The sequence below is a fragment of the Lissotriton helveticus genome, chromosome 1_1 (assembly GCF_964261635.1).
Source record: "Lissotriton helveticus chromosome 1_1, aLisHel1.1, whole genome shotgun sequence".
Classification (NCBI taxonomy): domain Eukaryota; kingdom Metazoa; phylum Chordata; class Amphibia; order Caudata; family Salamandridae; genus Lissotriton; species Lissotriton helveticus.
In genome coordinates this window covers 560,212,803-560,226,196 of record NC_136057.1, presented here as the reverse complement: position 1 = coordinate 560,226,196, position 13,394 = coordinate 560,212,803, and the positions used below count along the sequence as shown (strand labels likewise).

The 13,394-nt window shown below is 45.9% G+C and overlaps 1 protein-coding gene across 11 annotated transcripts in view; it reads right to left on the bottom strand.

The window, feature by feature from the left end:
• PLEKHA5 (pleckstrin homology domain containing A5) overlaps nt 1–13,394 on the bottom strand; it is a 1,381,245-nt gene that overhangs the window by 361,208 nt on the left and 1,006,643 nt on the right. For all 11 annotated transcript variants that reach the window (XM_078674042.1, XM_078674045.1, XM_078674034.1 and 8 more), the window contains 2 exons: nt 12,669–13,143; nt 439–522 (listed from right to left, as the gene is read on the bottom strand). In XM_078674042.1, the coding sequence (XP_078530168.1) occupies nt 439–522; nt 12,669–13,143 (559 nt within the window). The remainder of the gene's footprint in view (nt 1–438; nt 523–12,668; nt 13,144–13,394) is intronic.

The window sequence follows — 13,394 nt, the reverse complement described above, 5'->3', positions numbered from 1 at the left end:
GTGATTGCTTGGATTTTGCCCATCATTCTTGTGGCATAATGCCCCTGAATCCTTTTACCGACCTCATCATAGAATGTTTACCATCTGCAAAATCCGAAGTATGCCTAAACTCTTGATCTGAGCTATTCTGAACAGCCCAGAGGAAAGACACAAAGCTGGTGATTTGATTACAGTTTGTGATCGCTGGTTATAAAATCTAATCCTATGCGTTAAGCAGTCTTTCTAACTGGAAAGAGAGACTCGTCTTATTTTTAAAAGACTTCCACTGCAGGTTCCATTAGCTTGGTTCACCAGCTATCTCCACAATCCTATGCACTCTCGTTCGTAGCCTCTCAACCCTCGGTATTTTAGATTTCCAGCAAGCTGCGAAGCAAACAGTTGTGCAGAGAAACATTCTGTCAGTAAGAATCGTTCTTAGGAAGTAAAAATGCCACTCACAGTTTTGCCTTGGAGACTCTGGGGAGTAATGGGCTGTAAAGCCAGTCCTGCCGGCATTGACCTTCTGTCAGGCACAAAAACGTGCTAGAAAGAAAACAAGATTTTAAATTATAACTATGCTGTGTTGTCAATGCATGTCACAAAGTGTCAAATGTAAGTGCCTGAAACCGGATAAAAAGGCCTCAAAGCTTTCATGAATAATGTCCTGCTTGATTCAATGACAGCAACGACCGCTGACCCGGGTGCAGCGCCCGTCACAGACTGCGAGAAGGTCGCACTTGTTGGGCCAGCAATATCATTACACACTAATTGTACATTTCAGGAGTGAAGAACCATTCACAGCCATTCCAACATCATCATGTAAAGACTCTCACAAGCCGCTGGGCACCTTCATTTATGAGAGCCCACCTTGTGAAATGAAGTCTGTGACGAATGCGCAGGGAGGATACCCTGTGGGTCTATTGCAAGACTTCCAAAAGGACAGACATACAGACGCTGAACACTGCTGCCACGGATGCCGTAGAAACACTAGCCACAGTGCCACAATTTCATATATAGCTGGCGTGCAGGGAGGGGAGGCGCCATACAGCCCCCCTGGGAGTATCCCAGGTGCAGGAGCCTACCTGAGAGACTGCATGCAGGGCACTGCATGGGGCGGGGTGGGCAGGAGCGGCCTGAGTAGCGCAGAGTTTAAAAACCTAGTCCACACTCTCCTTCCCCGTCACCACACTTCCCTACGGCTGCTCGCCACTACCTATAACCCCCATGACCAGATTTCCTCGACGGCAATACATGATTCACATCTCGGCCTGAGAACACTGCTGGCCCTACTACGGGTCCTGGTGCCCTGTGACCTGTGGCCAAACGGACAATGTCATCGAGACTGCACAAGCCAATTATCTCATAACCTACCCCATCACAGACCTCCCTTTGTCCCACCTGTGGCACTATGAAATGCTCTTTTAGATGTATGTATGAAACATATCACTGCAGTAAAGTCGACCCATACCTTGTATTTTGTCTTATACCTTAAAAACCAATAAAAAGATTTCAACAAAAATAAAGCCAGTGACTAACATTCTTGATAAAAGAAAGGTTCTGATCAGAATCTACTCTCTGTTAGGGCGAACTTAGAAATGTAAGTGCAGTACACTTAGAGGAAAGGATGCATTTTTGTGTGTATATCATTCAAATGACAGAAAAAAAGTGGCCTAACCAATAAACCACAAGCCTCCTTAAAACACGTTTCCCAAAGTGTAGTGTGCCAAGGAGCCACGCTTCAATAAATTGCCAGTACGACAGACGGTGACTTCCAGCACTTACAAAGACCTATGCCAGATCCCTTTTTGGGGAGGCCACGTGGCACGCAGGGGTTACTGGGTCTTAACCGTCACTGCTGAGGTCATTTGCAACTGGTGTTCTGAGGTTTGTCCTACTATGACCCTTCAAACTGGGCCAAGTACATCGGTTTCCACTCTTGACTCTCAAGGTACCGCTGGTGAGCAGTCATAGGCGTCTCAGGGAGGAAGTGTAGGGGGAAACGCTCTGAACTCAAAAAAACTAACCTACAGACCCAATCCAAAACTGTACAGCCCTATGCTGGTATTTTAATTAAGGGAAAGTACTTTAATCACAATGCTTTACTAAATACTACACATTCCAAAGAAGGTTCAGTTACAGGGCTTTATAACAGGCCTAGGTGAAATTTAAATTACAGAGTAGTAATTTGTAGAACTCTGGGAATTTCAAGTTACACTTGTTACTTGTAAATCCTGAAATTATGCCACATCGCCTAGTTGGCATGGCTTGGCAGTTCGGGCTGGACTGTTCCCATGAGGCACAGGGTCAGACTGATTTGCATATAGCCATGTCTGAACTGGGGTGGCAGAGTGGGCTAAAGAACAGTGATGGATTAAACCCAGATATTTTGACTGGGTGTGAGTGTTTGATTGGTTCAGATGCTCCGTCCATCACCACCCCCTTTTGTACCGCTTTGGCCGCCAAAAGTGAGGCAGGGTATGCTCAGACGTGAGTCCCTTGCTCACTTTGCCACTGGATTCAAGCAAGCCGGGCTGAAGACGGCTGTAATGCCAGAAACCGGTCCTTGGAAGTAAGTTTCCGGTCCAGGGAAGGCATGGCTTGGCAGTTCGGGCTGGACTGTTCCCATGAGGCACAGGATCAGACTGATTTGCATATGGCCATGTCTGAACTGGGGTGGCAGAGTGGGCTAAAGAACGGTGATGGGATAAACCCAGATCTCTTGGCTGGGTGTGAGTGTTTGATTGGTTCAGATGCTCCGTCCATCACCACCCCCTTTTGTACCACATCACGTAATTAAGCACAGTTTCCAAGCAACATTTTATGGTGTGTAGTAATAAGGTCAGTGCTTAATTTGGGCCACTGGTTCCTGGTGGTGGTGGGCACCGGCACTTATTTGGGGGGCCTGCACTTATTTATCTGTATTAAATGTTTACCTAAAGCAAGAGAGGAAATAGAGAGGAAGAGAAGGCCAAAACAGTCACAAGGGGAGAAAGCAGGAACCCGCAGAAGTGAGATCAAGGCGAATGGAGTGTCTGTTAGCGAATCAAAGATGAATGAGGTGAATTTAGGAATAAACAGCTTTGGAATTCGCACATTTAATTACACCATCTGCGTGTTTCAGAGCAGAGCTTTGAGCACCGGCACCATTTAATTTACGAATTAAGAAATGAATAATGTCAATTTAAGACAATGGAGTGAATCCGGGCTTATAAAGGTTGGTATAAGCGTTCTGCTCCAACATTCCAATGTTTGTCTTTCTGTTGCTCCCTTTTTAATGCAGAACAAACTACCCTTAGAGGGTGGAATGTTTACATAGCCTTATAGCTCTTCTGCCTCAGACCACACCAGTATTTAAACGCTCTTCCTCGTTTTAGGGCATCGGGCCATAACTCAGGTTTGGGGCCTTTAAAAACTGGTACGGCCGTTGGCAGTGGGCTAGAACGCTATTTACCATGAATTGTGTTCTTACGTGAAAATTGACGAAATTCATGCAAAAAATAATTTTGCGCATTTGTAAGGTTAGCACTAGCAGCAATGGTTTCCTTCTGCTTGCTTTCAGGTGTGGGCTCTCATTTTGTGCAGACACAGTACTACGTTACATGCTCAGTTACGAGGTGAGTCCCAGGTATGGGTCCTTCCTCTCAGTCTTCACTCTTGAGCTTCCACACCTGGGCAGGAGACCACAGCCCGCAGTATAACACCCAAATCAGGATCACAGGTGCTGAGCAATGTGTTCAGAAGGTTGATTGGTGGTTTTCAGCAGTTGCTGCCCTTGGGTCTGGTGCAGACAGATGGCCCTTTTTGGCAGTTGGAATCCAGGAGACCGATGGTGGAGGACTCTAGTCCTTGGCAGTTACAACCTTGAAGGCTAATGCAGATGGGCACTCGTCTGACAGGTGGGGCCAATGCAGCAGCTCCTGTTAACTTCAGAAGGCAGCGGCAGCACTAGGTGCTCGAGTTAATGGAGGAAAGAGGCCGCATGGCGATACCTGGTGAATACTTCTTTAAGCAGCTAATGTTGGGAGCTGCAACAGGAGACCGAAGGGGGCCCTGCAGACTTTGGGTCAAGGGTGGTTTTTACTAACTATCAATAGTCAGGTACTTCTGTGGTACCCGACACCCTGGAACATGCTGGGCTTCTCCTCCTGGTCTGTCTGTCTCTCCCTGCAGGGCCAGTCACTCTTCTTTACCTGTCTGAGCAAGAAAACACTCAGGCCTCTTCAGCATGTGGCAGACTTCAGGTGATGTGCCCTCAACCCTGCACGACTGGAAGTCATGCAGACACCAAGTTTGGTCACAGAGCGGTCATCTGAGTAGAGGCACAATTCCTTCCTTGGTCATTATGGACTGTAAGCTGGCACAAAGTGGTGAGGTCTAGATCCGACATTAAAACACATTTTCAGACAGAGGATGTGCATCCTCTGTATCAGGCTGCAAAATTGGTTTCAGTTCATTCACTTCCAAATGTTATTTCCAGGCTGGTCACAGCAATGGGGCTGGCTCCAAACACACGTTTCCAAAACATGGACACAATGAAATTTGAGTTCTCTGCACCAGGCTGACATCACCCTCCTGAAGCAATAATCGCACAGATAAAACTGCAGTCCCTGCATAAAACCATCATCACTCTAAACAGAAACTGCACTCCCAGTCCTTCCTCTTAACATCTACCAAATAGCAATGCTCAAAAAGACTTAATAGCAGCTTTTTCCAAACAAGGTTCTGATGAAAATTCTAAAGGCTGTGTTTTCATCTTCCTTACTTCAACATCTGGGTCTTCAACCTCAAGCCAAAGGAAGGCACTTTTACTTTCTGAGGAAGCTATCCTCACCCTCCATCTTGTGCAATGCCGTAGCGAATTGCCTAATTTGAGGGCACATTTGGTGCACCTCTTTAGGTTGCAGGGGAAATCATGTATCTCGCATTGGGTAGGCGTAGGACTCGGCACACAGGCTGGATTTGAGCTAATTCAATGCCAAAGCATAAAATACTTTTGCCAAGCCGACATAATAAATGTAACCAGAGCCTAATTAAATGGCAACAGATATTCTAGACCAGAAGGTCTATGTTGCATAATTTCAGCTAAAAGATTTGCCTCATCTCAGTTGGAAAGGGTGGTTCTAGCACGTTTTCTGCTGCCCTATCACAGCCACTAAAGGAGTACTTTATTTGGTCTGAGGCATCAAGAGGGAATGAAAGACTGATTCTGGAGTGGTACCTAGGCCACTGAATGCATGTACATTGAGAGATAAGCCAGCATCAGTTTAATGAGTGGAACGCCATTATCTGCTTCCGCATCATCATAATCATGCTAGGCAGGATGGGGACCTTGCACCTCATTAGATTCAGATCTAGCCTTCATCCCCATGAAGTATTGCTTCTGCTGTAGAGGAACTAGACAAGAGTCGTTATCCCCAACTGGTTGTTACTGTATAGTATGACATCTGTCAAACCCTAGCTGGAGGAGGAATTGAATCAGGGGCCAGAGCCAAGATAGGATCCAAACTAATGTTAATGAAGGAGGCCTGTGGTGAGTGCAACGTAGCCCTGAGATAGGGGTGTAGAAAGCAGACTTCCTTTAGGATCAGCTGTGTAGGGAGGACCCACTTGCTTCAGTCAGACTAGATAACCCATTGGGACGGGGAGGATAAAAGGCACGCCACAAAGCTGAAACTATTTTGATTATTTGTAGCAGGTTTCTTTGAAGTCGTCAACTTGCTGTGGACTTTACAATAGACTGGGAACTCAGTATGCTTCTTCTCCAACTTCAGCACTGGGTCCAAAGAGGAAGCTGAATTTGGCATCAGGTTTTTGTAAAACCAACTGTGAGCACTGTTCTGAGATCAGCAACATCTGGTTGTTAAAGAGCATTGTTTACTTTTTCATTTCTTCCTCTTTTTAGCTTGGCCTTCAACTTCACCTTTTACTTACCAAACAGGGGTGATTTGGACCAGCGGCAAGTATGTGACTGGATCACAATAAACCACAGTTTTTGTACTCCGCAACAAAGAGTTTGGCTTCCCAGTGTGTAATGGCTTTGGGGTTCATTAAAGCATTTGTCACAGGACAGTGTCAGGGAAATTTTGTTGTACGACTTGGAGAAATGCTTGTTGCCGAGGCACAATAAGCGGACTTTGTGCAGATCTGCAACTGACCTCTGCTTCTGGCCATGCAACACAGTTTCATAGAAGTTCAAAGAGTTTCCAGTAAGAAGCACCAAAATCAGTAAGATCATAGATCCACATCTGTATCAAAGAAGACCTGGTGTCAGCAAGCATGGACAGCACCTAAACGAGTCTCCATGTCACAATGTGCGTAGGCAGTAACAGTAGCGAAAAAGGCTGATGTAACCTGCCAGCATGCAGCAGCTACTGTAGATGTTTAACAGATGCAGGCAAATAATGTGAGGTTAGAAATATCCTTAAGAAGCAATATTTTCATCATACAGTCAACTGAGAGTAAGGACCGGATATCCCTACCACAATGGTACACTTCTAATCATTTGATGGACTTTTAATGCTAGACTTGGGCTTATCACTGGCGTGTGTTGCCTTAAGTATAAATTGCTTCCATAACTTGAGGGCTGGAGCAAAAGAACGGAGAAATCAAGTTGTGGCTATATGTCTTATGTCTCAACACACGCTGGTGCTTCAGATCCCTGAGGGAATAAACCACAGATTGCGCTGATCAAGTAAGATGCACTGATGTCACTGAAACAGCAATAACAATCGACAGTTCGCACAGGCTCTTTGTTGTTCAATATATTCACCCTCCATGAAGTTTCCCATTGTTGTTAAAGCACATATTGAAGTCTATCTTTTCAATGACCCATTTTCCTGCCATGGCTGGTAGAGTGTTGGAGACAGATGTCATCCACCATCAACAGCCTACAAATTCGTTATCTGGCATAAAAACGTTCTCTACTTAAGGTACTGGAGGTTGTATTATTCACTGTTCACCTGCACTCAATTCCTGCTTGGTTCAATCCACAACACACTAAGGGCTCTATTAGGATGGCGGACGAACCTGCGTCCGTCCGCCACCCCAGAGGTGGAGGGACCGTCCGCAGGGGCAGCAGTGGTCCCTCCGTGCGAATTAGGATGTGACCGCCACCCTGGCGGTCACATCCTGTATTTTTAATATCGCGGCGGGTGCTGCTTGAAGTAGCGCCCGCCGCAATGTTAAAACTGTATGCAGTGCATTTGCATGCACAAAGCGGCAGGCACCGCGCGGTGCCTGCCGCTTTGTGCATGCAAATACAGGGGGGTACCATAGGTACCCCCCATGTGAACCCCCACCCCCCCTTCACCCTGGGGGCCCGCAACGGGCCCCCAAAGAAAAGACCGTATGCCTTTTCGTGGCGGCATTGCCGCCGCGGAAAGGCATATCCCAATGCAAATCCTAATATGGCTGGCGGTGTCTCATAGACACCGCCACCATATTGGAGCTTTTCCGCCACGGTCTCGCGGCGAAAAAGCGGCGGACGGTCTCCCCGTCGGCAGACGACCCCCCTGCCATCCTAATCTGGCAGGGGGTCTTTTCTGTCAACGCAGCGGTGAATCCGCATCCTCCGGGCCGGCGGTGGCTTCCGCCGGCCCGGAGGATGCGGATTCACCGCAATCCTAATCTGGCCCTAATTGTCAACCCCCAATGCAGCCAGCTCAAGCTGAGGCACCAAACTGATGATTACTTTCCGGTTTCAGGCTAAATGTTCAACTTTGTAGAGAAAATTTTACCAAAATCAAAATATTCCTGTCAATCTCTACTATCCAGGTTCTTGGTTGATGTTTATTTTCACATACTAAGTCAATTCCATCCACTAGTTTTGCTCTGAGTGTCTTTAGTTATTCCCAGAGGCAGTCCATGTCTAATCTTGCTACAGAAGATTTATGCTCCTGGCCTAATCTACTCAGGCCAAAGGGGAGGTTTTGGGGATCCTATAAGGGCTCTAAGAATTAAATGTCTCGGTGGACAGGAGTGGAGGAGGGGATTGTCACGAGAAGGATAAATACCCACAACGAGTCTCTTCTCAGAGTGTACTTATAATACAGCATTTAGAAACGGACACAGACATTCCTTCTTTTACATGGGGACACAGCCCCTTACAAACGAGGAAATTACCACTTTTTATTGTACACATGCTAACTTTGCACTCCAACAAAGGTATTACAGAAGGGAGCACTCATTTGTTATAATGAAGAACCTCAGAAAGTGCACCAATGTCACAAAAGCCAGTTTCACTCCGAAGGCACTTTCAATTAATGTAGTCATGGGGTTTATATACATAAAGAAAAAGCTAAGTGGACGCAGTAATAGCGCTAAGTCCGACCTTACCTCTCTGCTTATGGAACAAAAAGAGGCCAAATTGTGCCAGCTGTATTATTGGCCTTTTGCTTATGGTAGGCATGTCCTTAAGATACTCAGTCCTTAGAAACACCTAGATCGTTTTTCCTAGAAATAACTACTCCACTCCGTCAAATGCATTGACAAAAGTGGGACAGGTTCATATTTAGGGACATAACTATCAATTGCACTTTGTGTGAAAATGATAATGTAGAGTGCCCTTCACACTCGGCTGGTGATGCGGGCCTCAAAGATTATCTTTCTGGTGCTGGTTGGGATCCATCTGAAGATTCTGCGGAGCATGCAAAGTGTGTGGAAGCAGGAGGAGGCGGTTGTGTTAACTTGTTTGTTGGCTGTCAGGATGATGCAGAGATTGTGTGCAAGGTCGGTCGGGGGGTGTGGGTCCGAGTTCTGAAGGCCACCAGCTGTGGTCGCATGTTGAGGTGTTCTCCCCGAAGATTAGTACTTCAGTTTTGGTGGAGTTGAGTTGGAGACTGTTGTCTCTCATCCATTTGGCTACGATGGTCATGGCGCTGCAGAAGTTGCTTTTGGAGTTGGAAGGCTCCTTGGTGAGCTAGAGGGTCAGTTGAGTGTCATCTGCATAGGATATTATGTCGAGCTTGTGGAATCTGACGACATCTGTGAGGGAGGGTCATGTAGATGTTGAACAGGGTGGGGCTGATGGATGATTTTTTGTGGTACTCTACATATGAGGTCTTTGGGTGGGGAGGTGAAGGGAGGTAGTGGGATGCTCGGATTGCATACTGAAAGGAAGGAGGCGATCCACTTGAGGGCGTCTTGCTGTATACTTGTGGAGTCTGTTGATGAGGGTGTTGTGGGAGACTATGTTGAATACCCCGTAGAGGCCACGGTTTATCCATGATTGAGGAGTGTTCTGAGGCGGAAATCAGCGTGGCTCAGTGCTGTGGTTGGCACAGAATCCTGATTGAGAAGCGTCCAGTAGGTGCTTTTGTTACGTGAAATCGGTGAGCTGCTAGTTGATGGCTTTCTTGAGAAATCTGGCTGGGTAGGGGAGCAGGGAGATCAAACGTTAATTTTTGAGATCGTTGGGGTCTTTTCTTTACGTGGGGTCTGATGTCTGTGTGCTTCCAACTGTCAGGGAAGGTTGCGGTGGGAACGGAGGTGTTGAGGATGCTGGTGAGTTGTGTGCTGATATATTTAAAAAGTTTATATAGTGCAACAGCTACTCCCAACGGGGGTGTCTAGGCGCTGAAGCAGACCGCAACAGAAGGGCCAGCAGAGGTCTAGAGGCTAGAAAAAAAGCCAGGTCTTCAAGGCACTTCGAAAAACAGCTTCAGATTCAATTGTACGAAGAGAGAGAGGCAAGCCTTTCCACATTTTGCCAGTAACCATTCCAAAGGCTCTCCCACCCGTTGAACACAGGAGATTGTCAGGAGCCGTAGGTGATTGGATCTCAGGTCTCGACTGTGTTGGGAGTGTTTAAGGTGAGCTCGAAGATTAGCAGGGCCCCGTCCTTGAAAAGCTCGTACGGTCAGTATGAGAGCTTTAAACTGGATGCGCTTGGTCACTGGCAGCCACTGGAACTTCCTAAGATGGGGGGTGATCGAATGGCGAAAGGGGATTTTACATATCAGCCTGGCCGCTGCGTTTTAGACGATCTGCAGGAGCCTGGTCAGGAAGGCAGGTGCTCCAAGGTAAAGGCTATTAACATTGTCAAGATTGGAGGCGACCAAGGCTTGTACAATGGTTTTACATGACTCTAGGGGGAGGAGATGCAGGAATTTGAGAAGCATATGAAGCTTACCAAAACAGGATGAGGATACCTGGCTAATTTGAGATTTACAAGACAAATCGCTGTCAAACCGAAAGCCGAGGTTCCATGCCGACTCCACAAGCTTAGGAGGGGGATTCAATTCAGGAGGCCACCAAAGTAATGATGGGGGTGGGTAGGTTTGATCAAAAAAGATCCCTGATTGGGTTTGTTGCAAGGTTGTAAAGGTGGTGGCGGCAGGGAGTCGGTAGGCGCCCCGACATGGATGAAAGACATGATGGCTAAGGTGGTCAGGGCGCTGAGCGGTGACCAGGGGGTGATGGTTTGGCTTGATTCGCTGGTTGGGTGAGATACCTGGAGTTGAGGGTTGCGGGTTGGAGGTTTAAATTGTTGTAAGATGTTCGTAATCTTGCTGCCGAAGTTGTCTGAGAGGGTGTTGGAGAGTTCTTGGGAGGGGTAAATGGTGTTCTGTGTGACTGTGGGATTGGAGAATTTTTTGACTATTTTGAAGAGTTCCTTGGTGTAGTTGACTGCGGTGTCGATGCAGGTGGTGATGGCTGCTTTCCTGGCTTCTTTGATGTGCCGGTAGTAGTTGCTGAGGGCTGTTTTGTGAGCAGCACTGTAGGGTAGTTCTTGGTGGCATGCCATCGTTTCTCCAGTTGGTGGCAGTTGCGCTTGGTGGTCCTGAGTTTTAGACTGTACCAGCTGGCATGTTTGAGGATCGTGTGGGATTTTGTAGCTTTCAGTGGGGCAACTTTGTCGGCGCTGTCGGTGATCCAGGCAGAGAAGTTCTGGACAGCCTGATTGAGGTCTGTTGAGGCCTCTGGTTGGGAGGTGGTGAGGGATTGTGACCACTAAGTTTCTTTAACATTGATTCAGCTGCGTTGGGAGGTGATCTGAGGCCTGGTGATGGTCTGCTGGGCGTCAGTGATGGTGAAGTGTACGATAGTGTGGACAGTCCAGGTTAATTTTGTGGCATTGCTTAATTGGATTCTGTCGCTGGAGGTGAAATAGGGTCGAGTGTGTCTGGCTTTGTGCGTGGGTTGGTGACCAGTTGGGTGAGGCTGATGTTGAGGTTATTCAGGAGGGTGATGGAGTTGGCGTCGCTGGGGTCGTCAATGTGGAAGTTAAGGTCGTTGAGTAGGACGTTGTGGTGAAAGTCGGTTGCCAGGGAGGCGATGAGGTTGGGCATGGCGCCGCAAGATGATGCTTGGGATCTGGGAGTGACGGGGTTGTAGGAGAGGATGCCTCTTATTGTGGTCTGCGCATCTGATTTTAGTGGAAAGATGAGATGTTCCATGCCAAAGGGCTCTTCTCTAGTTTTGGACAGATCAATTTTTCTAAAACATTCTGGAAAGTCACAAACTGTCCCTCTTTATTTCACCTGAAATCAATGAGAGGGAGTCTCAGCAAACAGTGCCCTACAGATGTCAGCTGCCCAGACCTGAAGCTTTCTCTAAAATCGTAATGATATCTGGACTGCTAAATCAGATTTCATTAACTATCATGGGAGACTGCATAAACATCTCTCCATTTCCGATGCTTTATGTTCTCGAGCTCCTGTTAATAGTCTCAAATATTCTTAACCTCAGAACAATTCAAAGGACTCAAATATTGGCAAAGGAGAAGGTTTTCTACTAGTCACACATTGTTTTTCATCTTGTATTTCCTCCTAATAGTCGTTGTTAGACTAGAACAGAATAGTGTTTTTCCCATCTATTCATGCAATTAGCCCTGGCTTTATTGAATAGACAGCTTTTTCCATGTTGTCTATTGGCTCTTTCAACCTCTACACTTGGAACTTGTACTGAGGTCCCAAACTGATGTGTCTCTTCCTCTTTCTTCAGAGGGAACGCCTGTATTTTGATAGAGAAAGTGGAATAATTAGCAGCAGATTGTTATTGTTAATGACTGAATGAACAGGGCATTTGTAAAGCGCAACTGTCACTTAAGAATGAGCATCCTGGGACTTTAGGGAATAGACCTTTCTTATCCGTCAAATTCTATTGTGGTTATTCTATTGGCTTTGAGCTTCGGCTAACCTTACCTCCCTACATATTGAAACGGTTTACTTCTCCATCAGTTTGACTTTAAGGCCTATCAACACATTTTGCCAATTCATTACTATATTTTGTGGAGAGTGCATACAAAATAGCAATATATGAGTGCAGTACTCTTGCAAACACGAAATTTACAAGCACCACTGCAGCACAGTCTTCAAGCTGAGGGACCTTGACAGAAGCATTGTTACGCCAATGGGAGTGGATAATCTACATTGTAAAGTGAACTGCGCTGGGCAATGTCAAATCAAGTAATATGTAACTGAGTCGATCTTCATTAGATGACAGAGTGTTAGCTGGATTGTTCTGAACTGGGTTGTGGGTTCCACATCAAATCTGTGGCAAAAGGGTGGCTAAAGTGAATACAATCAAGAAAGAAACAGTCTGTTGTGAGATATGAAGTATACTTTTACAAATTCGTATTTCAAATCTAATTAAAACAAAAAGGATAAACAATTTATGGTCATTAAGGCCCTTTAAAATTGACGCATTAATCTGCAACTTTTTAATTGTGAGAGAATTGTAGAATTTACCTTGCCAAGATGATTCCGGTGTCTTCGATCAAGGGTCACATCAGCCCTCTGCAGAGCTGATGTAACATCTGATCTGTATGGACGATGAGGTGAAAATGTTTGATAAGCAGCTATTGAACCATGGGAAGGTGAAGTGGGAATAGACTGGAAGGCTTGGTCAGAAATATTAATCATAGTTTTAGGGCTATTTAGCGAGCTGTGTCTTTTCAATGTTGATTGTTTTTGGTAAAACTGACGTTGCTGCCACTCGTAGAGCTGCCACATTGTGTCATCTCGGATTGATCTGCGTTTCTCATCACCAGATCCGATCACTGGTGCCATTGATCGATCATAGACTGACCCAGTCATGCTGCAAATGCTGTCTGGTCTGTTCTTGAGATTTCTTGGCAAAGTTCTGTAGCCTTCTGGATAGCGAGGCATGATCTGCGCTCTGTAGCTTGGCATATTTCTGGGTAGAGTTTGATAGGAAGTAACGCTGCAATTAAAAAAAATGATTTTCAACCATCAAATATATAATTAAAACAGAGTGCTTTTGCAAGGTTTTTTCAAATAAATTAATCAATTCCAAATGAAACCACAGGCTTTGAACAAGCAAGAAAATATAATGTATATGCAATATCAATCCCGGCAAACACTTGAATTGATTTAACTTAATAAAAGTAAAATAAATAAAAATAGTTACATATCTTTGAATACATATTACATACACACGAATACATACATATA